The sequence below is a fragment of the Ruditapes philippinarum genome, unplaced genomic scaffold (assembly GCF_026571515.1).
Source record: "Ruditapes philippinarum isolate M1 unplaced genomic scaffold, ASM2657151v2 ctg4166_1_1_1_1, whole genome shotgun sequence".
Lineage (NCBI taxonomy): Eukaryota > Metazoa > Mollusca > Bivalvia > Venerida > Veneridae > Ruditapes > Ruditapes philippinarum.
In genome coordinates this window covers 2,447-28,337 of record NW_026855711.1, presented here as the reverse complement: position 1 = coordinate 28,337, position 25,891 = coordinate 2,447, and the positions used below count along the sequence as shown (strand labels likewise).

General features: G+C 32.8%; 2 protein-coding genes across 3 annotated transcripts; both read right to left on the bottom strand.

Annotated features, from left to right (window-relative positions):
• Positions 1–797: 797 nt before the first annotated feature.
• On the bottom strand, positions 798–23,209 carry LOC132744164 (inner centromere protein-like). Of its 2 annotated transcripts, none has more exons than XM_060732781.1 (15): positions 22,869–23,209; positions 22,483–22,554; positions 21,960–22,063; positions 20,185–20,396; positions 18,650–18,806; positions 17,856–17,978; positions 16,386–16,572; positions 15,444–15,553; positions 14,773–14,940; positions 14,262–14,337; positions 6,798–7,003; positions 6,366–6,474; positions 5,747–5,937; positions 5,247–5,377; positions 798–4,763 (listed from the first exon to the last, which is right to left on the bottom strand). In XM_060732781.1, the coding sequence occupies exons 1-15, from the start codon at positions 23,181–23,183 to the stop codon at positions 4,573–4,575; spliced, it is 2,352 nt and encodes a 783-aa protein (XP_060588764.1). In that variant the 5' UTR covers positions 23,184–23,209; the 3' UTR covers positions 798–4,572. The 2 variants fall into 2 exon arrangements, with proteins under 2 accessions (XP_060588764.1, XP_060588765.1); XM_060732782.1 differs by having other exon boundaries at positions 18,650–18,791.
• Positions 23,210–23,365: 156 nt separating this feature from the next.
• Positions 23,366–25,601, bottom strand: LOC132744163 (inner centromere protein A-like). The gene is made up of 4 exons (XM_060732779.1): positions 25,406–25,601; positions 24,942–25,082; positions 24,491–24,591; positions 23,366–23,532 (listed from the first exon to the last, which is right to left on the bottom strand). The coding sequence occupies exons 1-4, from the start codon at positions 25,555–25,557 to the stop codon at positions 23,366–23,368; spliced, it is 561 nt and encodes a 186-aa protein (XP_060588762.1). The 5' UTR covers positions 25,558–25,601.
• Positions 25,602–25,891: the final 290 nt, after the last annotated feature.

The following is a 25,891-nucleotide window of genomic DNA, read 5'->3' as shown; positions in this document are numbered from 1 at the left end:
AATGACGACGTTCCAGCTTTACTGGTGGAGGAAGACCTCAGGTGCTCTTCCGTGCATTATTTCAGGCACGAACGGGCACCTGGATAGAACAACCGACGTTCCGTCAGCTAGCTGGATAGCTTCTGCACATCAGAGTCGGAATTTGAACCCAAACCCACAGCGGTGAGCAACAACCTTAACCACACGGTCAGGTACGCAAAAGTCGGATTAAGAATCTGTTTCAGATGTAATTCCGAGTGTTATTTGCATTATTACTTCACGTATGCAAGAGTTTCATACGTTTTAAGTTTTTTTCAACACTTTTGGACCTCAGTGGAGCTCTTTTAAGATTTCAAATGTTCTAGGGAGGTAATAAGAGGGTTCTCTGTCTAAAATCCAGGAATGGCTCAGATGTAGAACTTACATGTCTTAAATACATCATCACTACCTACTGACCCATCAGTTTTTTCTGTTTTCCACAAGAAACCGTCAACTTCTCTACATAAAATCAGCAGTGGAAGAATCAACCTGTACTAATCTGTAGAAAAACTATTGTTATGCTCATTCAAGAACTCTTCTAACCCCCTTACACCTAACCGTAACACAACTATATGTCTTAAATGGACTTGTCCATATCTCTAACTATACCACTCATTATTCAAGGAAATTTAAAAATAACTACCAAATGAATAGCGAAAAAGTAGTTCAATAATTCATGATGAAAGGTGGCATAAGTGCCAGCTGATCATGGCCTGCACAAGTTACCATGTTAAGTGTTAGATGAACTATGAATTATATTATAAAACAACAAATCACTGTTAATTTATATTATTTTATTTTAGCAAAATAAGTTTTGCTGCTTAATTTTATGTTTACATTCATTCAATTTAGAGAAAAACAAAAACAAAACACTATATTCTGTCTAACTGATATGAACATTTGAGCCCTGTCACGACAAAACCAACATAGTGCGTTTGCGACCAGCATGGATCCAGACCAGCCTGCGCATCCGCGCAGTCTGATCAGGATCCATGCTGTTCGCTAACCAACTCTATTACAAGTAGAGAAACTGATAGCGAACAGCATGGATCCTGATCAGACTGCGCAGGCTGGTCTGGATCCATGCTGGTCGCAAAACGCACTATGTTGGTTTTGTTGTGACACGGCTCATTTGTAGTATAATGATTACATAAGTGACCAACTAAAACTATAAATAAATTTAAACTCTATACAGTGAAGCTGTTCAAATAGAAGTTGAAGATTTTTATCATCAAACATGTAAATAAGGAAAAGGTTAGAAATAGAAAGAACCAGTCAAATAATAAAACTATATGATTGGTAAATTTCAAAATCTAAGCAACCAATCAAAAGAAGGGTAATAAAAAGCTACCGATAACGAAACTTTTTGATTGGTCAATTTCAAAATCAGCTGTGAATTGAGATCAGTTATTTTACAGTTGTTTACAAAGACGTAAATTTCTAAAATACATGTAGGGCCAAGACTAAGTAAGACAGAAAAAGACAGATAAGGGGCTACAACATCATTAGGCTACTAATTTCAATTTAATTCTAAATCACTTACAGAGATTTTAAAAAGATCTAGACAGAGATAAGTTTCTATATAGTGGTAACAGTTAGATTTAAAATGCAAAATCGCAAAAAAATTGTACAGTGTACGACTAGAGAAAATAGGTATATGAAGTTAAAACATGAAAAGTGAGAAAAGAGTGAAGAAAGAGAAAAAGAATGGTGGGGAAGAATACAAATCAAATATCATCCTATGACAGTGATTAACAAGAGCTGTCCGTAAGACAGCGCGCTCGACTTTTTTATTGCTTGCCAATAAAAAAAGTTTTTGCAGTAAAAGGCAATACAAGAATCTCTGTATTTTTAAAGTGAACAATGGCCATGAGCATTAAGATATTTAGTGAAGAATTATTTTACTGAATTGTGTGATACCCTTGAACACTGCTTGCCTATAATACAAAACATTGACAGTTAAGGGCCATAATTCAAATAAAATCTTTGACAGAATTACCTTCTCCTGGACATGTTTGGGAATCATGATTGTAAACAAGTATTCCAACTTTCAAATTAATATCTCAAACAGTTCAGTCAAAAAGTGGACTGGTACTAAAAACTTAACCAAGATTCTAAGTCGATAAAAGGCCTTAATTTTTAAAACAAATCCTTGACAGAGTTACCTTCTCTTGCGTACAGATGGGGGTAATGATGTGAAATAGCATTAAAAGTTTCAAAGCAATATCTCAAAGGGTTAAGGCAATAAGTGGATTTTACCCATATTCAATGTATTTTCTAAGTCAAAAAGGGGCATAATTCTGTCAAAAACCTTGACAGAGTTATGTCCTCTTGTCTGTTGATGAAGGTCGTGATGGTAAACAAGTATGGTCAGTTTCAAAGCAATACCTCCAATGGTTTTGAAATAAAGTGAGGTGGTACAAAAAACTTAACCAAGCTCAATACACTTTCTAAGTCAAAAAAGGGCCATAATTCTGTCAAAAACCTTGACAGAGTTATGTACTCTTGTCTGTAGATGGAGGTTATGATGGTGAACAAGTATGGTAAGTTTCAAAGCCATACTTGTAATACTTCTGAAATAAAGTGGGGTGGTACGAAAAACTTAACCAAGGTGTGACGCCGACGCCGACGCCGGGGCGAGTAGGATAGCTCCCCTTTTCATAGAAAAGTCGAGCTAAAAATCAATAAAATAACATCACAAATTTGGAATCAATTTTTCTGAAAAATTTCAAGGTTTCACGGACAGTGACAGTTGAGACAGTTTGAATCTACGTCACTTTTTCAGTAGAGTATCTAAACAAAGATGAAATCAAGCACACTTGCAAACATAAATTATTGAGGCTATGAACCAAATATGTACATAGTGGGCAAAAAATATCCAAAAATAACTTTAAAAGTATCAAAGTATTATAAGACGCATTTACATGGATAAGATAGTTATTTTGCAACTTACTGATCTATTCTTAATAAATTTTAATGTAAGAAAATAATTTGGTTATCATTTTACTGAGCTTTATTTAATATATATCAAAATTTAATTACCATACATAAATATCATATAATCATCAAATATAATTTTAATTCTAATTCAATTTGTGCTCCATTTTGATAATCTATCTACCGATTAGTCTTGTGGCATAAAGGAAAAACATTGCTTCTCATTAAAATAATTAGACATATTTTCCGCAAAAAACATGTACCAGACCTACTAAACTGCAAATTAATATTCACAAAAAAAAGATATACAATTTCAATGGTTAATAGCCCCTTACATATGTTACAACACAATTCTGAAAATAAACACAAATAATTTATAAAGTTGAATAAAGCATACATTGGTCAGATATCAAAATAAATATGTTATTAATTTTAATATAAATGCACAAAGTTGAGACAAAAGTGACAATCTTTTCTGTTGTCAGGGTGTTTTAAGTTACATTGGCACAGTAATGGTTTGACTGAACATCGACTTTCCAGCTTTACTCATGGAGGATGATACACGCCATTCTGTGCATTATTTCAGGTAGGAGCTGGCACCATAGTAGAACAATCAACGTTCCACGAGCTAGCTGGGTTCACTTAGTTAGGTCTGATAGCTTCACATGAATCATTTGAGCCGCATCACGACAGAACCAACATAATGGGTTTGTGACCAGCATGGATCCAGACCAGCCTGCGCAATCGCGCAGTCTGATCAGGATCCATGCTGGTCGCAAACGCACTATGTTGGTTTTGTCGTGACGCGGCTCATTTGAATAAAACAAAAATCTTATATTTTTCTTAGATAAAAATTTCTTTCTTTCTTTTCTTAATATAGATTGAATATTCTCAAAGAACTGGTGTACATTATTGCATGTAAGACTTGTCATTAAATAACTGAAAAAATATTGTTGTATAAAAAGGCAAGGGGGATAATCATTTAATGTTTTAATAGTTTTATTTACAATTTAAGAGTTTAAAAAAAATTCCAGTATAAAAACAAAATTTGTATACAATGGTAAATTACTTTTTAACACAATTATGTTGCAAAAATATATTTTCAAAGTTAAAAGCAATGAAATTTTCACAGAAAAAATGTTCATAACACATAAATTTGAAGTTATCGCACTCAGCAGTTTTCACTTACAGTATTAACACATAGATACAACTCACAGGATACTTTTGCTTCTGCACGCATCAATTCTTCACTCTCAATTTTTTTTCCTTCACTCAATAGCACTTTCCTCTACCGTCATATTTCACTCTAGGAAGTCTGTATATAATATCATTTCATTCTACACTGGCACTTCTTGTTCATCAATGCTTTTTTCTTCCATTTCATGTGCACTATATATAGCCATATAACAAGGTGCCGTAACTTACCAATATTCGTTATTACTTCCATTTTTCCTTGAACCAAACAGAATTCTGTCGTCTATCATAATAACACAATTCTTGGTTTAAATATTATAATCACTTTCAATTTATGTCCCCCACAATGTGACAAGATTGTTTTTCTTACTTCCACAGAAGTTTCGTCATTTTACTCTTTTACTTTTTGTCTCTAACATTCTCTCACACTCGTCCCAACAAACCAGGTTTAAGAATTGGAGAATCCCAGTGGGCGGAGCTTGTTCTCTTATTAAAACGTGCCTTCTTTTTCTCAAAAAGAACGTTAAGATCTGGTGCTTCTATCACATCAAAAAGATCGTCCAGATTTGGCGGATGATAATGTTGCTTTATCAACAATGTCTTCAACTGAGAGCCTAAAATAGAACAATCATTGTTTATGAAAACAAGCTTTGAACAATGGCATAACTAAACAATCGACACATAACCCCTCAACCAGATGAAATTCGCGGCATGGGTAAAACTAACGGGAACACCAGTTTGATATGCAAGAATAATAAAATCTGTACTACAGCAGGACTGTACTGTTGACAAAGTAAAGTTTAACTTCCATTTTACAGGTATGCATTAAAGCATTAATGACATTTTTTATGCTATTCCAATTTGTCTAAAGATCAAAATATAAACACAAAATATCTTCTGCAATCCCCATTTGTCCACAGAACAAAATATTAATATAATACTATCATTTTTTTGTGAAATCTCCCCAGCGAAATAACATTACCTAAACAATAACATTAACACAAAATGGTTTATACACAGCTAAATCAATGTCTGAACAATTTTGATTAAAATTTCAAACTTAAATTATTTTTCTTATTCCTCATGGAAAAACCTACCCTGAGCCCAGTCTGGTATTTTCTTTCTTGGACATTCATCATCATCAGTTTCATCACCAGAGTTGAGATCATCGATACCGTAATTCTCTGTCGTGGATGCCATTGGTACCCTCTTTGGTGTCATTTCATACCTGAAATATACATGTACATGTTAATTAATACTAGTACCAGCTTTACCTTGAAACTTCCAAGATTTAAGAGTTGGTTTTAAATCTTTTACTGAAGGGTTAAAACAATTACGAGTAACCTTAATTTTCTCTGTTTCAAATCTAAAGGTTAACACGTCTGACTAGTAATTTAAGGATTGCTGATTGCCTGGGTTCAAACCCTGTCGGGGGCAAGCTGTTGTTTCCTTGAGCAAGAAACTTTATGTTCATTGCTTAGCATTGGTTGGTTCCAGGAATGGATTTCATAGTGTTTTTATAAGCTTATAGCTTCCAACACAATCAAACTAAAATAGATTTGTATAAACTAACTAATTGAAATCTAGGTAAACTTACGAGTCATTGTTAACGCTGGAGTTTTGCTGGACAGTGGCTTCCTCGAGAGAGTGCGTTTTGTTCATATTAGGTTTTGGCAGTTTACCCTGCTGTACTTGTGCATTGTGTTTATGAACCATCTTCTTGATCTCCTCGTCTTGTTTACGCTGTTGGGCCTTGATTCTCTCCTGTTCTGCCAATCGAATCCTCTCCTGCAAAACAAAATTGGCAAGGCAATGTTTTAATCTAAGCAACTGGGTTTTTTCTCAGCAAAGTTTTATCTGGTTAATAATAAACATATTTTTAGATTTTTTACTATTATTTTAATGGAGTATTTTTTTTCTTTTTGTAAAGGGACCTAAAAACTCATAAAGCATATTTTTTGCAGTGTTTAACTTAGTGGCTTGTGAGTAATGAAGCTTAATTAGACTGATTATAACCAATATCAATATTATCACTTCAGAAAGTACAGATTTTTGCAAACGGACATGTGAACTGCTCTTCCATATTGCAGTATGTAATGTCTTACAATTTGCCTTACAATTATACACAGTCCTGGTATTGAAAAATCAGATATACAGACATGTTAAAAAAGCCTTCAAACATAGCATGACAACTGCATATCACTTGTGAACATTACCTGTTCTCGTATTTTCTCCATTTCTTTTTTCAGCTGTATTTCCCGTTCTTTCTTCTTCTCCAAGTCAAGTTTCTCTTTTTCTGCCCGTTCTTGTGCAGCCAGTCTTTCCCTAGAATAAATTTTACCATTTGATACAAAGACGAAAGTGGGGAATATCAATGGCTTTCTTAGTCAGCTCTTTAACATTATGATCTGTTACAAAGACTGTTTTAAGATACTTTAAAATCAAATTACAAACCAGTTACATTAAAAACACAAATCTCAATACTTATCCTAACATTACACATCATCTTATTTCATCATTCAAGTATTTAGTTCTAAATCATGTTAGAATAATGGTATCATATGAGAAAGTATCAATCATTTCTATATTATTTCCTTCTTCATGGACATGATTCTCAGATAGAGAATGAAATAAAAACAGGTAAAAACCTTTCTTCTTTTTTCTTTTGCCACTCTTTCTTTTTCTCCTCTTCAATCTTCAAGAGACGAAGTTTTTCCTTCTCTCGTTCTTTCTCGGCCTCCAGTTGTCGTTCAGCGGCTCGCTTCTTTTCCTCTTCTATCTTCTGCTGTCTCTCCTGTTCCTCAAACTCCTTCTTTCTCTGCAACATCTCTTCATGAAATTTCTCCTGCTCTATCTAAAAGAAAATTATATGGTAATGTTTTAATTTTTTCTGCTTGAAACTTCATCAATTAAATAGAGGATATATGTTTGGTTCAGTGTAAGATCGGAATTATTTCACTGAGTGAGCACCAAAAGGTATATTTCACGAGTGGCGCAGCCACAAGTGAAATATGAACTTTTGGTGTTCACATGGTGAAATATATTTTGATCTTACACAAAACAAAACTTTCTTTTTATTGTATGAAAAGAAACGTTTAAACAGACATTTTAACCTAATACTAAATGAAAATCCCGCCAAATAATAATAAAACGTAACATATACAATGTCACATCATTAAGTTGGTTTCCAGTACAATGTACACAGGTATTTCACTGAAATGTTACAATTTCTTTCTATTCTGTTAAAGATCCTGTATGTTTTGTAATTGAGATTGCATACCACTCTTCATTGAATTATATATGTATGTAATTATGCAAATTTGTCAATTTTCAAACATGGAAGAATATGTAAAATATGTATTGCAAATATTTGTACATATTTAAGGTAATCATTAAATTATATGCATTCATTTCTTATTGGAAAAATTGACTTAGAATTTATAGAAAACTAAATTCTAATTACCTCCCTTTATTTACATGAAATATTAAATTCGGTAATATCTTTATAAATAATGTTTTTTGAAACTTACAATATCGATAAATCTTAATTTGAGCATCATAATTTGTATATAAAACCATAAAAATAATGTGTTACAGGATCTTTAAAGAAATTGATATGATTTTTATGCAAAGTAATATGAAATTTATTTGCTTAGGAAGATTTAGTGCTTTACAGTAAATGGCCTCTCACTTCACAGTAGATGGCCTGTGAATCATTTTATCTACTTTTGTATCTAATCTCTTTCGGTATCAAGGAGGCTGCCGTCTGCCGTCTCTATTGTTTTTCCGGCAGGGCTCTCATATATAAGGGCTGAACAGAGAAAGAGGGGGAGATTAGTTGGGATTAGTTGGAAGGAGTTGAGAGTTAGTTAGGGTTAGTTAGAGTTGGTCAGGAGTTAATCAGAGAATTTGGTAAAAGATTAGTATGAGTTTTTAGGATATTTTGTGTAAATGGAAATATGAATGTTTGTGAAAATAAAATTATAGTAGAAGACTTTGTCCTTCTGTTGTGTTTTATTAACTCGGCTTCAAGTAAATGAGGAACTTTTTTTAATTAAAATGATATTTGCAACAAGGTCTAGCCTTTGATTGCTACCGTCAAAGGGGCGATTTTGTTACAGAAACAATGTAAGGAGCTGAAATCCAAAACAGTAAAAAATATCAAATTGATAATTTCACTGTTTCATACAGGGAAATATCAGTTTTACGCTGTTTCTCAATAATGAGATTCAATGCATGTCACACTTAATTTATTATTTTATGCCAAATTCAAAACAAAAAAACATTTGCTCAGATATTTTTCAACTTGATGATCATCAGTTATATAACAGTTATTGTAATCTTTGAGCGCTTATATTTTCTACAATTCAAATCAAATTATAGAAATGATACTTTCGTTACCTGTCACAATTTGATTTTAAGGCTTTTAAATGAGGTACACAGATATGTAAACGTAATTTTATGTCACTGTGTTTTATTATTAGTATTATATTATTCATTATATAACTTTATAACGTTTCATGCAAATTGCGTATCAAAATATCGTTTATTTTGCATACTGTTTTGATGTCACACCTTCTTTGATACATTCGTTACCACTTGAATCAAATGCTCATTAAAACTACCCAATGCTTCATGAATTGTTTTCTTCAGTTTCAATTAGTTATACAGTGTTTATTCAATACAAAAATTAAAAGGATGCTGATAAATAATGTAAAAACATGAAGTTCCTGCATCGAAACAATATGACATGAATAAGTTATAAATTAGATAATACATTCGTTACCAGCATCAATACAGTAAATACATAATGATAGCAAAAATGTTTTTAAAGTATTATCAGTTGCTGAAGCAAGGAAAAATTTATAACAATTTAACAGCTAATTACATTAAATCAATTGCTTATTTTCTAGAGTAGAGACTGATTTTGATACATTCGTTACTGATACCTTCGTGATTATCATCACACTTATTACGCATAGCATAATTTTTATTTCGATGTATTGATTGTTTGAATAGGAAATTACGTCATTAACATTATGACGTTTTGTTTTCTTACGAGCGCCATTTCTAAGAAAAGAGTATCATCGAGCGTGTTTGATGCTTTTGCCTGGTAATATTTCAAGTTAATTCATCGCTATAAAGGTAAGTAAATATTTATTTTTATCACTGAAAAATGTTGATTTTATTTCATTTTTTATAAAAGTATTCTTTGTATCTTTTTAAACTTGTGTATATTCTTTAAATAAATAGAATAAATGGTTGATACTTTCGTTACTATATGGTAACGAATGTATCAGTTATTTTAATTCTGCAATACTTCATGTTTTTTATCTGCACACAAAAAAATATGGAATGTTTACAATGCTAATCTTTGTTAAGGAATTATATATATTATTTTTTAAGTTTTAACATATTTACACTTAAAAAGTAAAAAAAAAATAACTCCATACTTTATCAATAGTGACATTCATGTCGGCTTGAAATAGCTAAAATGCCTAATTTTTTTGTATCATATTTATTTTAATCTCAGTTTTACAACAAATTGAACGCTTTATTCAATAAATGATCTACATGAATTTGGATTAGGTATCTTGAAGAAAATATTTGCATTTACACACTTGAATGAGAGGTAACGAAAGTATCAGATCTTCGTTACATAGACTTAATTCATTTTTCTATCTTCAGAATGGGCAAGTCACGTGCTGAAATTCAAAGAGATTATAGGAAAAGATTAAAAGAAAAGCTAGGAGAAGAATATAATAGAAGGGAACGAGACAGAATGAGGGCAAGTTATGTATCATCATCCCAGCTAAGTGAAAAAAAGAGGAAAGAACGTAACCAGAAAAATAAGATAAGAAATAGATTATGTCGACAGCGTATGCGGGATCGGTTAAATTTACAGCATGCACATGAAGATACAGAAAACGAATGCACCAGTGGCTATTCTAGCACTATTGTCAGTCCTGAAGATTCCAGTAAAGAACGCCTTATTGTTAGACTACCCTGTTTGCCAATGACATCAAAATCAAATGGACCCAAAAAAGCTAGAGCTCGTGCCCTAGCAAGAGCACACCGTACTATCAAAGGTTTAAGAGAAGAACAGTTAAAATTACAGAAAAGGTTAGCATGCAAAAGAAAACAAATAGAAAGACTGACAAAGAAAATGAAGGCTACACAAAAAAGTACAGATTCCCCTGGGCACAAAACTGAATGTGAATTATCAAAATTGCAGCTATCGCCAAGCAAACAAAGGATAGTGAAACGGAAACTGTTATTTGCAAATGTACTTTTGAATGAATTTAAGTTGGCCAAAAACAATACCTCAACAAAGAAAAGAAAAATATTACACAAGTTAATTGCCGGGAAAGTTGCAAGGAAATACCGATGTATCAATGTTATAAGTCAAGAAACTGGTTTGAGTAGGTCATCATTGAGCCGCTGCCAATCGAAGGACATAACATATACAAAAGAAAGACGTTCTTGTATATCACGGAAAATGGAAGACAGGGTAATTGAATTTCTTTCACGTGAGGATAACAGCAGGACACAGCCAGGAAAGAGTGATGTTAAAAAATCATTGGCAGGTACAAAGCATCAAACATTGGTTCTTACTGACTATTTGAGAAATCTGTTCCAGAAATTTAAAGCAGAATATCCAGATATTCAAGTGTCATTTGCAACATTTTGCAGGTTGAGACCAAAGCATATTCTATTAGCAAAATATATATCGCGAAATGCATGTCAGTGTTTACGGCATCAAAATATGGCTTTCAAGGTTCAGGCTCTGAGAAAAAATGGAGTAAAGATTAGTGAAAATCCAGAAAACATACTAGTGCATGAAAATAACCTTGATGATCTATTTAAATGTATTGAATCAGATACTGTCTTATTCAAAATATGGAAAAGGGTTGAATTAGAAAACAAGCAAAAGAAAATGAAAGTGATTGAGCAGGAAACAAATATAACAGTATTTAAAGAGAAAGTAACTCAAGAAGTAGGTGAGTTTTCAAGCCACGTTCAGCGACTTAGAGCTCAATTTCAACAACTTAAAGTAAACAAAGAAACACTGAAAGAGCATCATATGATAGTGCAAATGGATTTCGCAGAGAATTTTTCATGTAGATCTTTAGATGAAGTGCAAACAGCATATTGGAATCAGAGCTCTGTTACTCTCCATCCAGTAGTGGCTTATTTTAAAAGTGATGGTGAATTGAAGCATAAAAGTATGGTTATAGTTTCAGATGAAATGGCACACTCAGCAAGTACAGTATATGCATTTATTGATGCAATTATACCAGAATTGAAGAAAATTGATCCCGAGCTTCAAAAGTTACACTACTGGACTGATAGTCCTTCAAGTCAATATAGAAACAGATTCATATTCAATATACTTTCTAAACATGAGGCTTTATACGGCTGCACTGCGCAGTGGAATTATTTTGAGGCCGGGCACGGCAAAAGTGCTTGTGATGGACTGGGAGGTACTACGAAGCGGTTAGCTGATGAAGCCATTCGTCAAGGAAATGCAACGATTCAAGATGCTCATGACTTTTATGCTTGGGCATTACAATCAAACATGAGAGATGTTAAATTTGTATTCGTTGGTAAAGATGCATGTAAAGTAAAAGCTGATGAATTTTCAAACCTAAGCATAAAACCAGTGAAAAACACGATGAAGTTGCATGCTATATCTGTATGCAAAGAACACTTCATGACCAGGACAACTTCATGCTACTGTGAAAATTGCATTGTAGAAAATTTTTGCTCTGATTGGAATGTAGAAAACTTCGGAATTCATGCAGGAACAGATGTACGTAAGGTAAACGTTACAGATCAAGAAGATATGGTTAGTGTTGAAAATACTGTTTTCAAAGACATTTCAGTGGGAGATTTTGTAGCAGCAAGATATGAAGGAGATTGGTATATCGGAAAAGTCGAGGAAATTGATCGAATTGATGAGGATTGTAGAGTTAATTTTATGGAAAAGGCAAAATGTTTACATAAATGGCCTAAGTCACGTGACGAGTTGTGGGTTAATAAGGACGATATATTATGTAAAGTAGAAGAACCATTAAAAACTGGAAAGTCTTGTCGTATGTTCAAGTTGAGGGAAGTTGACCTCGAAAGGGTAGTAACATTGTTTGACATGCAGTGTTAGAAATAAAAAGTGACATTACTACAACAAGATAAAAGTAAATGACAGTGTTTGAGACACATAAAAATCGATCATGCTTTTGTGTTTTAAAAGTGATACATTCGTTACCACATCTCAAAATTTGACATTTGAAAAACTAAATATGCATTGTATTTTGAATAAATGTTCTAGATTTGCATATACATTTTAATAAATTGTGCATAACATGGATTCTTAAAATGCAATGTGGTTCTAACATGCCATGTATATACAGATAATTAGTTGATACATTCGTTACTGAGTAGTTACTGTATCATATATTTTATACGTTATGTTTTATTGATCTCCATTGATGACTTCTATAGATTTTAAATAAGAAATACACTATTTAAAAATAAGTGGTGCAATTATAAACGTATATGATAGGTGGTCTGGCAATTATTTGATATTCGTAAGAGTTTTACATGTATTGCACACTTAATTACACATAGTGAAAGATACATGAAATGTTTTTCTACAAATATTTGTAAATTGTACATATATATATATATATAAATCTTAGATTTTTGCATTCCTATTTACTGTTTTTCAGCATATGAAATATTTTCATGATGATTTTAATGTATTTTATATCACGTAAATTTTAATAAGTCTCAATGATACTTTCGTTACATTTAACCCACTAACGAAAATAAGCTATCCAATATTTAATATTCATTAATAAAATTATTACATAGAAAAACTGATTTTGATATAACCATATGCACATAAAAATCATATTAGTAACGAATTTAGTTATATGTTTGCATAATTTTGTAAATAAGAAAAACATATATTTTTGTTTTTTTATATTTTTGTGACAGTTCAGTTTTTTAAGGAGAGGGGAGATTGCTGCAAAAAATACATTTTTTCTCACTTTCAGACATTTTTTTTATTGATAACATCTACTAGGTACTTTTGAGTAAGTTTAGTGATAAAAACGTATTCAATTATCAACCATATGATTATATTTAGCTAAGTTTATTAATGCTGGTGTGAAGTAACGAAGATATTTATCCTCATTATTAGGGAAAAGTATGTCATCTTTATTGAGATATTTTGCAGAAAAACTAAACATGATTTGTAAAAGATTTTTTGGCATAGTTTAGTTCAATGTTTGACCTGTTAAATTAAAGAGTTATAATAAAAATGAATGTTGATTCATGTTTTGCATTTTTATTCCCTGTATTTGCTTCCCATTAATGAGAAACAGCGTTTATATTTCACTGACATTTGTCTATAAACCACCGAAATGCATGTAATAAAATATAAATAGTTGTCCTATAACTGATTAGAGGCCGCTTCAAAACAGTGATTGCTATCAAGTTAATATTGAACACCACTCAAGACAATCGAAATCATTCACAGTTTCAAACCAAGATCTGTTGATTTCACAATTACATGCCAGTTTTCCTTTAAACAATTACCAAAAATTATACAACTTCAAACTGAATGAAAAAGAAGTCCCATTAGTATTTCACTTAAAGCAAATTAATTGAATTCACTTGGAAATATTGAAATCTATTTGACAATCTTAAAATTTTACTTCATATCATATTAAAATATTCCTTAAATTGCCGTCAAAAAAAAGATATCGAAGGTAAGTTTCTAAAAATACCATCTACATTCAAAAGCAGATAGTAGCAGTCTCTGACAAAAATATTAGAAATATATCCTAAATCCTGTGAATGTTTAAGTTTTGGTTGCACTTGCCTAGCTTTAAATATAGACCTTGCAGTATTATAGTATTGTTAAATCGCGGAAATTATAATTCAAAGCACTAAAACAGAGAGACTACCAATAGTCAATTACTTATAGTCCAGTTAGACTGCACATGTATACAGGCAAGCTTGACTATACTAGTCACATAGATTTGTAAAAATTGCTACTCATATGAAGGGTTGTACAAAACTTTGTCAATTACATTTCTATATACCTGCTCATGAAGCTTCTTCTGTCTTTCTTCTTCATCTTGTTTTCGTCTCTCTTCAGCCTCCTCCATCTTTTGTAATCTGTAAAAAGAAATTAAGACAAAAATTAAAAAAAAAAACACCAAAAAGACCCCAGCAAAAAACAACCTTGAAATGTTTATGTTTCACAAAAATCTCACTCATCTCCCCCACTTTTTTCAGGGTTATGGTCGAAATAACACTGTTAACACTTAACAGGGGTCATTAAGGTGACTTTTCAGCTTTATTTATGCAGGAGGACTTCAGGAGAAGTTTTATGTATGATTCTCAGCACAAGCACATGCTGACACTGCAGAATAAACTGCCTTGCATCAGCTTGCTGGATGGCCTACTCAAATGACAGATTCTGGAAGATCCTGGAAGTACTCAAACCCAAAACAGTTAAAGGCCAGGAATAGTCACATACCATAACCACTTAGTAATAGAAGCTTATTACTTAATGATTTAAAACACAAGTAAACTTCATACAACATTTACCTCATTTTTTGTTTTTCTTTATCTTCCTTGATCTTCTCTTCACGTAGTTTTTGCGTCTGCTGACGTTTTTCCATCAGACGTCGCTCAATCTGCATACGGTTTTCTTTCTCTTGACGCTGTCGCTGCTCTCGCATTTCTTGTACTTTCTTCATTTTCTCCTCACGCTTTCTGTAAAATTGTTGAAAAATCTTAATAAATCTATGTTTATTCAATCAAATCAGAGTGTAAGCTTCTTGTTTCTAAAAATGACTATTTAACACTGGTATGACAAGTGGAAAAGTGAGCCTTATCCAAAACAGTTTCAGTATTTCATCAGTTAAGCTCAGAAAAAGCATTGTTCATTAAACACAAAATAATGCCATTATCCTAAATCTATTGATAAATTAAGTTATGAAGAACTTTTTAATCTAGAAATTAGTTTTAAACATTACAGTATTCAGAAAGATGTTAGTTTATAAAAGTTTTGGCAAAGCATATTGTCTTGCAGACAGGTATATCCATATCTAGAGCCAGACGAAAACAAAAACTATATACCCACTTAAAAAAAAAAATCTTACATATGCTCTAAACTGATTTCAATACTTTCAAATATTATTATAAAGGGAAAACAATCTTCATTCGTACAAATATCAATTCATAAATTAAGGTTAAGGTTTATAACAGTCTCTCACTTTCTCATTTCTTCCATTTTCCTGCTTTGCTCCTCTTCTCGTTTCTTTAATCGTTCCCTTTCTTTTCTTTCTTTCTCTGCAAGTTCTTGTTTTCTCTTTGCCTGAATCTCCTGCAAAATTATAAATCACCCGTCTATAACATAATACATACAGTAAATAAATGATACCTAATTGTATTACCCCTTAACAGTCATATGTCTTTGCTATCAGTGTAGAGTCAGGCCAGCTTGCACTTTCCTAAAGTCTAACAAGACTCTGTACTATCATTTTGGCTTACACACTTTTCAATTTTGATATCCCCAAACTAATAATGAATCGTTGATGAACCATTTTCATTTAGGCAATCCATCAGGAGGAATAAGATCTCTCATGGAAGTTTTAAATATTGAAATCATTTGAGAAGAACTCTCCTTAGCAGTCAAGATCCTTTCCTTTTATCAGAGCCAACTAACAGAAAAAATTGCTAAAATTTGATGAAAAACAATTTTTTGTTTGTGAATTGCTATTTTTTAATTATGTAAGAATGTTATCACATGAAGTCGTTTCAATCAGTCTTTCTTTATTCTTTCTTCATTTGTATGATATACATGTACTAACAGTACTAATATTTTGATGACAAAATGGTTGTGTTAACCATTTCCTGGTTAATTTTACTCTTCACAATTACTCATCTATATGAGCTTCACGGAGATGCAAGCTCAAAAATTGAACTTGGGAGTTTGTCTCCTGTAACTTACCAGAGCTGGTGCCATATGATAAAATATGCTCATGTAAAGTAGGGCCCAAACTCATGATCTCTCCGTTTTTTTGCAAGATATTGTTACCACCAGACTATCACTCCATTATATGGACCATATATAATTTCTCTCTTCGTGAAATTGAACTTAGTAAGTAACCTGATATAAATTTCCCCTAAAGAGTTACCATGACTATTGTACTTACTGAAAGTGTGGGTTTAGGCGCTGGACTATTTCTTACTAGGAATGATTTCACTAAACCACCAGTGTTTAAGTTGGCTGGCCGAATCGGATTGTGTGAGTTCTTGTTCAAAGAGTTCAGGAAAGATGGTACTGGGCGAACAACCTTGTTTGACGGGCATACAGGAGAGGTAACTTCATCTTCACTTGACCTGGTTAAATATAGAAACATATTTTACACCAACATATACGATAAATACAACTATAAGTGCAATATATCACAAAATGAAAATTCACCCCGTTAGCTCTTATTTTTAATACATTGCTGTTATGAATTTTACATTTTAAGAAAAAAATGTAGTTTGAAAAAAGGATAACATATACCATTAAAGAATAACACCACTAGGTGCTGAAAAACAAACAAAAATTGTGAGATACAAAACAAAACACACAAAAAAAACTAGAAATGTGTCCATAGGACATGGGTGCCCCCACCGCCCCACTGTTCTGTCAATCTTATGACTCTAGGTCAAATATTTTTTGAAAACTAAAAATCTTTTACTAAGTAAAGGGCAAGATTTTTAACAAATACTGCTTTAAATCCACAAGCAAACAGTACAAATGCATTGACGCAACATTTTTGTAAACTTTCAGGCCTACAAGTGCAATCTTTTTTTGAGTATGCATGAAAAGTTGGAAAATTGTAAATTTTACTACTGTAACAAGGGCAATAACTCTAACAAAACTGAAAAAATCCACAGCAAAAGCTCCCAGGTCCATTCTAAGCTTCACAGTGATGAATCATTATTCCTTTAATTTTGATGTTGATACAATTATTCCTGTAAAAGTTGGGTGATTTAACCTCAAGCACTCGAGGAAACAAATAACAAAACATAATGAAACGTTTTTTACTAAAGTCAAGGGCAATAACTCTACAAAAACTGGATTAAATCCACAAGCGAAACCCCAGGTGCAAAGCTAAATATGCTGAGCAACCTTCCCATAAGGCTTAATGACTCTATGTCAAATCCTTTTTGAGTTACATGCGACACAAGTTGAAAATTGCAAAAATTTCTAAGTCAAGGGCAAAAACTCTAAAAATACTAAATAAATCCAGACAAAAATACCCAGGTGTACAACTACACATGCTGATCAACATTCCTGTAAAGTTTCATGACTCTAGGTCAAATACTTTTTGAGTTACATGCGACACAAGTTGAAAATTGCAAAATTTTACTAAGTCAAGGGCAATAACTCTAAAAATACTAAAAAAATCCAAACGAAAATACCCAGGTGCACAACTACACATGCTGATCAACATTCCTGTAAAGTTTCATGCCTCTAGGTCAAATACTTTTTGAGTTACGTGCAACACAAAAGAGAACGGACGGACGGATGGACAGACAAGGGTAAATCTAAATGCCCGCCACTAAAGTGTAGGTACAAAAAACTTGCAAGATACAAAAACAGAAAGAAGCAACAAGACTTGACTTACTGCTCATCAGCTGACATTTTATTATGCCCGGTATCAACTGAAGAATTAGATGTGCATGAACGTTTAGGTCGACTCTGTTCTGCTTCGGACTCTTCTTCATGCTGACGTTTACGAGTCTTTGTTCTGTGGCGATAAAATGTTAGCGGTATATTCCACAATTTTTACAACAAATTGAATTCATGTTAACAGTTTTACAAAGTTTAAGATATGAGCCGCATCATGACAAAACCAACATAATGGGTTTGCGACCAGCATGGATCCAGACCAGCCTGCGCATCCGCGCAGTCTGATCAGGATCCATGTTGTTCGCTATTAGTTTCTCTACTTGTTAAATGGTCTGTAAGCGAACAGCATGATCCTGATCAGACTGCGCAGATGCACAGGCTGGTCTGGATCCATGCTGGTCGCAAACCCATTATGTTGGATTTGTCGTGACGCGGCTCATATCAAGATTTGAATGAAATATTTGGACCTGATGACAAAACATGTTGAAAATCACTGTTACAAAACAAACTATTCATATTTCGTACCAAAACTTGTTTAATGGTGAGAATTTAAATCATTTTTGAAAGTGTACCAGTTAGCTGACTGGTAATGTTTTGATTGATATATTTTCCTTTAACAGGTTTTCAAAATTGTATGTGATAAAGCTGGACTGTTTCATATTATTCCAATGGATAATAAAATACTAGTAACAAATTCATTATTACATACATATGCAAGTTTATTTATATTCACTGATAATTTCCAAAATAAATCATTAAATCCAAAGTTTAAAAGTACAGAATAATTACCGTGTGACCCTAGTAACTGCTGGACTAGCCATAGCACTATCTGACCCCGTCACCTCCATCTGCTCTTTAGGCTTACGGATCTTAGATCTGGTTACACGTGGTGTCCCATCACCATCCACAGAACTTGAACTGCCTCCTAAACCTGGAATTGGTGAATCTGTTAGAACATTTCAAACCAGTAATGAATCATTTAGTCGAGGAAAATTAATCAAAGGTCATTGGTAAAACAATATGATGAGTAAAATATAGAACATCAGGGTTTTCATTATTAACAGATTGGCGATTAATATCATTGGTTAAAATGCTTTTTTATTCTGTTGTATTTTTAGCCTGATTTTTAAAATATCCTCCTTGACCTCTGGCCAATTTGGTTGGTTTAATTAGCACAGCTGTTTGTTCCAATATAAATGAAAACACTGGTAGTAAACAAGATGGTGACTGTTTTATTTATAAATGTTCCCAATTTTTAAACAACATTACATGGGTGCAAGTTAAAATTATCAGAAAACCTGAAAATCCTAAATTTAGCATTAATTCAACTGGTTTTATACAGAAAATAGTGCTTTTAAGAGAAGAAAAAAACTGAACTTCAGGCAAACGCATGAATACTTGTACCCATGACATTAGCAAAGTGTCAATTGATACATAAATACTCTTTTTTTTTAAAATTCAAATGCTCATGAAATTTAATGCAGAGCAACAGATAAGCTTTAAAAGTGAATTGGGTATTACTCCATCATTTCCTTTGGAATTGGGTATTGGCTCCATTTAATTGGGTATTCCCAAACTCGATACCCTATGATTTCAAGATCAATTGGGTATTCAATTATGAAGATATGAATTTTATGGTTTCAATATCAATAAAATTAAAACTGTTTTATAAAGAAAATATAATAAACAATTTACTAGAACTTTTCACAATTGTTTTATTTTTTTATATAAAATGCTCATGTTATATTTCAAAATATTTTTAACATGTTCGTTTTCTGACTGACGACTGTTTTGTTTCAAATCATTTTCCCTTTTGTACGACGCCATATTGCCTTCAAAGCGTCTATTGATACAGCTGGGACCTACTTAATGACGGTCTCCGCAAAATCAACGGTCTCTTAAGACCGTCGACCTGAGTAGACAAATTGACGGTCTTAGCTTAATTGATATGGCTTAGTCGGTCTTTGGAGACCGGGACCATCGAAGACCGGAGACCGTTGATTAGTTAGCATTGATTCGGAAATATTCGGATAGCATGCATATCGATATAATTTGTCCAAAACTACGAGCGAACGACAGATTAATTTTGCGGTGGTGAAAATGACAATACGCACGGGTTTTTAAGACAATTATTTTATTTTTTTCAATGGGTTTTGATACGCATTCTTAAAAAATCAATTGCGTATTTTATCAAATTAATTGCGTAAATACGCAAATACGCACCTTATCTGTTGCTCTGTTAATGTATAGCTACACATGAACAAAAATATAACAAACAAAAATTTGGGTCCTTTAAGTTCTTCAAATTTAATATATTCAATTACCTGAATCTTTACTAGACACTATATCAACCTGTTGATTTTGGGCCTGTCGGGTTTTTGTTCTTGTAGACCTAACAACCTTAGGTGGTGTTTGCATTGGCTCTTCAGGCTCTGTGTTGTCGTCAGATTCTGAAGACTCATGTTTCCTTGACTGACTAGAGTTACGAGACATCTGTTTATCATTCTCCTCTTTCCTAGTTAGACTTCTGGTCTTCCTGCATATACATACAAATTTGATTACGCTACCTAATGGAATCATTCCACTTATAAGACAAAAGCAGGGCTGGCAAAATCTCAGAAAATTGTACTTGTACGTAGCCAAGTAACTTACAAAACTTTGAATTGTTTATTAGCAAAAAAACTAGATTTTTTTCTTTTAGCAGCAGAAATTTCACATGTAAAATGCGGAATTTTACTTGCCCTGACCTACAAAAGTACAACCTTGGCAACTCAGAAATTGATATTGTCGGCCCTGCAAAACTGTATATTTAGCAAATACATGGTTGATCTACAAATCTTCTCTGTTACACACTATGAGGTTAATACACGGCAGGAGAGGGCCGGAAGGTGATAATCGGCCCGCAAAATGAATAATGGACCCGAGGGCTTTAGCCCGAGGGTCATTATTCATTCAGGGCCGATTATCACCTTCCGGCCCCACGCTGACGTGTATTAATGTCTTTAATACACTTGGTAGATCTAATAGTAGCATTAAAAAAAATCAAAACAAAATTTAATAGACTTTGAAGTTCTTTCCTTGAAATTCTTGTCTACTCTTCTACTGTTCTGTACAGAGATGTTTACTGTTTGTGTGTCCAGAGCAGTAGAATCAAGAAGCAAGTTTTATTTTCATTTTTTTCGGAAAGAATTTCTTCAAATTTCAAAAGTAACAAAAATGTGTTTGTACTAAATACGCTTAAGCTCTCATAATAAAAATAAATCGATTCGTGCTGACAACCTACTTTCACTTTTACAGTTAACTGTTTGATGACGTAAAATATGACGTCATTGTTTCAGTTTGTGCACGTGCACATGTTCTGCGGGCTGATAACTAGTTCTCGGCCCCGGGCCGCAAACTCATAATAGGTCACGTGACACTCATAATCAGTTGAAATCATAGGCAATTTTGTTACTTTATATAGTAACAAGTGTATTAATATTGCTTAACACACAGAGAACAGGGCATCTATAAAGTTTCAAAATTTTGAAGTCAGAAACTGCAAAATCTCTTGATATTGGAAGTCACATTGTATAAGTAAAGAAGGAAAAGTTTAAAATTTTTGAACTCACAAACCAAAGTCATGGAGTAAATGACTCCCAAACTTCTATAAACGGAAGCCCTGAGAGAAGCAGCTGGTCTTTCTCTTAACCAACAAAAACTAGGATTTACAACATTGACTTAACAACATTTTCCACATATATTTGGAAAAAGTATCTTAGCAATTAATAACTATCTGAGATGCTTTAGTAACTTATTTGGGGCAAACATTGACTAGGTTACCTTAGCAATGAATAACAGGAATTGATAAGTTGTTTTTCTTGTGTGATTTTCCACTAGTTTGAAAGTAACATTTCTATGATTAGGTAAAATATATAAACTTTGTATTGTTTGCAATTAGGAACTGGCCGGATAGGCCTAATACTATCCGCAAGATAGGTGAAAAATGACCCAATGACAGACACAGTCATATCAACATGCAACCTAAATACTGATGACCCTGATAATAAAGTACTATCTTTAACCAAGTATCAATATTTCAAATATAAATGAAAAATACCTTGTTTTCTGTGGAGAGCTGGATGTTTTTTCCTCTTCCTGGCTATCAGTCTCCATTTGATCATCTGATGTAACAGATGAGGCTGTCTCCTGACCACTTTCCGTCTATAAAAAGAGAAAACATTTTATTATGAGTCCCTGTGTTTCACAGATGAAATTCAATAGAAGTTTAATTTAAATTATTGTACTAAAATAACAATGTTGAGTATTTTGATTGTTTTTGTTGCCCCAACACTGGAAAGGTCTAATGCCAACTTTCAAGGAAAATAACTACTTCACTCCCAAATGAATGCAGTACAAACGTCATACTATACCTAAATCTAAATTTGTGTTTCATGAATTTTACATTGGAACAGTCAAGTGTAACTCAAGATATTTAAATCAAAATACTTAAGTTGTGCCTGGTCAGAATGTCTCAGTACTGGCAATCAATGCCCATTATCTTAACCACAAGCAAATATAGTAACGAATAGCGAGTAAAGCACTGATCAAAGAATGACAGTACAATTCCTCATCTTTCTTACATCTTCTGGTTTCTGTTCTTTCTTTTTCAATCTCAGTCGAGTTCTTGCTCTAGTTGGTTTGGATTCCCGTTGCTGTAAAAACAACATAACAATTAATCACAATAAGCAATTATCTCTTCTTTATATCATGTAAATTACTTTTAAAAACCAAAAAAAATTCACAAGTCAACTTCTGTATGCATAACAAATTCATAAATCAGTGCTTTACTAAAAGATTAAAGAGCCATGCAGATATTTTACAAAGGTAAATAATTCAATGAAAATCCACAAATTAAAGTTAAGTCCTGGTCAGTGAGCCTGAAAAGTTAGCACTTTCAAGGGGCAAATAAAAAATATTATGATACATGAAAAACATAGACAAAAGGTTACATTATAATGAATTTTACCTCTGCATGTAAAGCCTGTATCTTCGTCATAGAAGGCAGTGTCTTTAGAGATTTACTGACAGAAAGTCTCTTGCTCAACCGCATATTCTGTTTCTTTTTCAAAGACCCGTTTACACTTGCACTTGGGCTATCTGGTTCATCTTCAATGTCATCCACTATAGATGACCCTGAACTTAATTTCTTTGTATTCACAACAGTGTCTGGAGTTTTTTTAGATATGGTTGCATTTTGGGGTGTTCTTTGAGACGGTGGTGTTTCTACTGATAAACTGTTCCTAGGTGAAGCGGAGTATGTCCTTTTATTTGTTGTGGTCATAGGACTTATTAAATAATTTTCTTCATTGGCATTGCACATTTCTCTTACTTCATTGAATTAAATATTGTATGGAGCTTGTTTATTTCGTTACTTTTATTCTTAATCCTTCACCTAATAAGCCTCTGGTGGCCTTAAGTTTTCGTTCAGCTGGTTAAACCCAGGCTCTACTAAAATTTCATGTATTAGGTCATTAAGCTGTTTTCTTTAGTTGACGGAGATGCTCCATCGAGAGAATCTTTGACTGATGGCGTTTTTGTAACTGATTTAGGTGAAGCGCTTGTTTTTGTTGGAGGTTTGATTGTCTTGCTTGCTGACTGAATCCAAGTCTCAGTCACCGTCTCGCAGTATTCTGAAACGTAGTAAATCTTCACTGCTGGGGTATTTTATATCTCTGTGTTCTAGATACAGGGTGTTTAATAGGTAGCTCTACTCAGTTGAAGTTAATGATACACGTTGGTTTCATAACTTAAGCACTGTGTTCTGACTTTGTTTTTCCTTGTCTGTGTTCGATATTTCGTGGCACGGGACGTAGGTAGCATCCCTGGGATGTTTGCTCTGGTTTTCCTGACCAGTAGGGGATTTCTCAACAATTGCTGTTCAAAATTGAAGAAAAAAAAATACATTTATTGACATTCTTACAATCTAGCATTTTCTTAAATATATTTGACTATTTACAAACAATGATACCAAATGTTTAATGTAATTTTAATAGAACTTTAACTATTCGCATTAATACAACTATAAAATAAATGAGAGATTATTGACAGACTTTTGATTGTAGCACATTTACATCAAAATTGAATTTGTGAATTCCAAGATTCTACACAAAAATGAGTTTTCCCAAGTGATTGAGTTTAATTGTACATACTGCAAACATGACTTAATGCTTTAGTTCATTAATAAAACAAAAATCAGTGAATGGATAGAACAACAACCTTTGGTAAACTGCTTTTAAAAAATGTGCGCACTGAATGGAAAAAATTATCCAATAATCCCCACCTAATATCAGAGTTCTCTAACAATGAATAGGAAAGTTAACTATAAACAGTAAAAACAATAATAAAGAAAATTAACTTTAACAAAAGGAACTAAAATATTCACTAACGACTATATAGTGATCTTAAAACAAAGAGCTACTGAACTGAGTACAGCAACTTTCTGAACCTTCCACGAAAGAGGAGTATTGGGGATGAATAGGAAAAACTTGGCAATAAAAAAAATTACACATCATTGAAATTGTTAAACTTCAAATACTATAAAATCTCCAGTAGAATATATTTTTAAAGCAACTAGACCCTATCTCATACCTAACTTTAGTTTGAATGTTCTATATATCAAAAATCCTTCGCTGTGTCTGATGACAAGCAGCTTGAACACGCTTCGTGTTAGTTTTGATGCTTGAGGTTTTCTGAAAATAATTCAGAATTGTTTGTGTACATCTTTAACATAGTAAGTAGTGTACTGGTCATATATACCTATAATTAAATATTACATCTAAAAAAAAAAATTCTAAAACCTTACCTTTAAACATCATCACTAACTTGTATTAAAAAGAACCTTAATAAAATGTCTTGTTTCTGCAACAGTAGACAGACTAATTAATGATGTGGACTTCAAATAACTAAATTTATATACCTAAAGTACAACTAAAACAATCAAACACATCTCTCTAAGTTATCATACAAATGCACCAGGCCAAATATCAGATTTTTCTGTAATAATATCATATTAAATTAATACTTTAACCAGCATACTCACTCTTTTTCTTGTGGAGCTACATAATCATCTTCATCTTCTTCAACCTGTAGCTTTCTACGTGAAGTCTGGTTAGACTTCTTTTTTTGTCTACCCTTTCGTTTCGCTGATGGAGTCTTTGGCAAGAGACCTACATTATCTGACCTGATAAAAATAAGTCAAGGTTAGTATTATTACTCTATACAAATTTTTTAATTTATATGTCAAGGTTAGTATATACAAATTTTTTAATTAATAAACTTTCTTTAATCTTATTTGACACAAGAGAAACACAAACTCAATGAGGCAATGAAAACTTGTTCCAGATGACTAAATTTTTGATAGTGCAGCAGGTTTTCTTGATAATCTTTGACTCTAGTTCTTAGATTGAAGCAATACAACATATCATAGATCTTTTGTGATTATATATGACCTTTCAACTACAAGTAAAACACTAATTCTTATGTCATAAGTAACAATTTTCTTACTGATTAAAAACTTTTCTAGCATCCTCCAAAACTTCGTCCATCCAAGTTAAAAAGGATTCCTCAAGAGCACGTATTTTTTCAAAAACTTTTTTGTTTATAGTGGCTACCTCGTTGTAAAACAAGGGACTTTCAAGTTGTAGTAGTTTATCCATGTTTATGTCTGAAAAGAGAAGGTATAAAAGATATGTAAAGAAATTTAACAAAAACCAAGAATGTGTCTCCAAGTGCCTCCAGCCCAAATTCTTGTCAGTAACAAGTTTTCCAAAATGGTTTCCCAATTCATTCAGTGTAACAGGGTTCTCTCTAGGATTTTCAAAATAAGCCTTGGAACTCCAAAGCTAGAAAACAGGACTCGACATTAACGGTTCACCGTTGTCCTACTGCCCTGGACAACTAAAAGTTTGGTCCGGGCAAGTTATTTTGAAAAGCACTTGTCCGACTGGGCAAGTGAAAATAATAATCGTCATTGACAAAATCGCATGTACA

Bases quoted from the DNA above. Each gene is read 5' to 3' on its own strand.
- LOC132744164 (XM_060732781.1), bottom strand. From the start codon at position 23,183: ATGACCACAACAAATAAAAGGACATACTCCGCTTCACCTAGGAACAGT. The intron at 20,397-21,959 runs GTATTTTTCATT...ATGTATATGCAG, and splicing joins AGCTCTCCACAGAAAACAAG to GAAGACCAGAAGTCTAACTA. The intron at 15,554-16,385 runs GTAAGTACAATA...ATAATTTTGCAG, and splicing joins CGCCTAAACCCACACTTTCA to GAGATTCAGGCAAAGAGAAA.
- LOC132744163 (XM_060732779.1), bottom strand. From the start codon at position 25,557: ATGGATAAACTACTACAACTTGAAAGTCCCTTGTTTTACAACGAGGTA. The intron at 25,083-25,405 runs GTAAGAAAATTG...TATTTTTATCAG, and splicing joins GCTAGAAAAGTTTTTAATCA to GTCAGATAATGTAGGTCTCT. The intron at 24,592-24,941 runs GTGAGTATGCTG...AATTATTTTCAG, and splicing joins GTAGCTCCACAAGAAAAAGA to AAAACCTCAAGCATCAAAAC.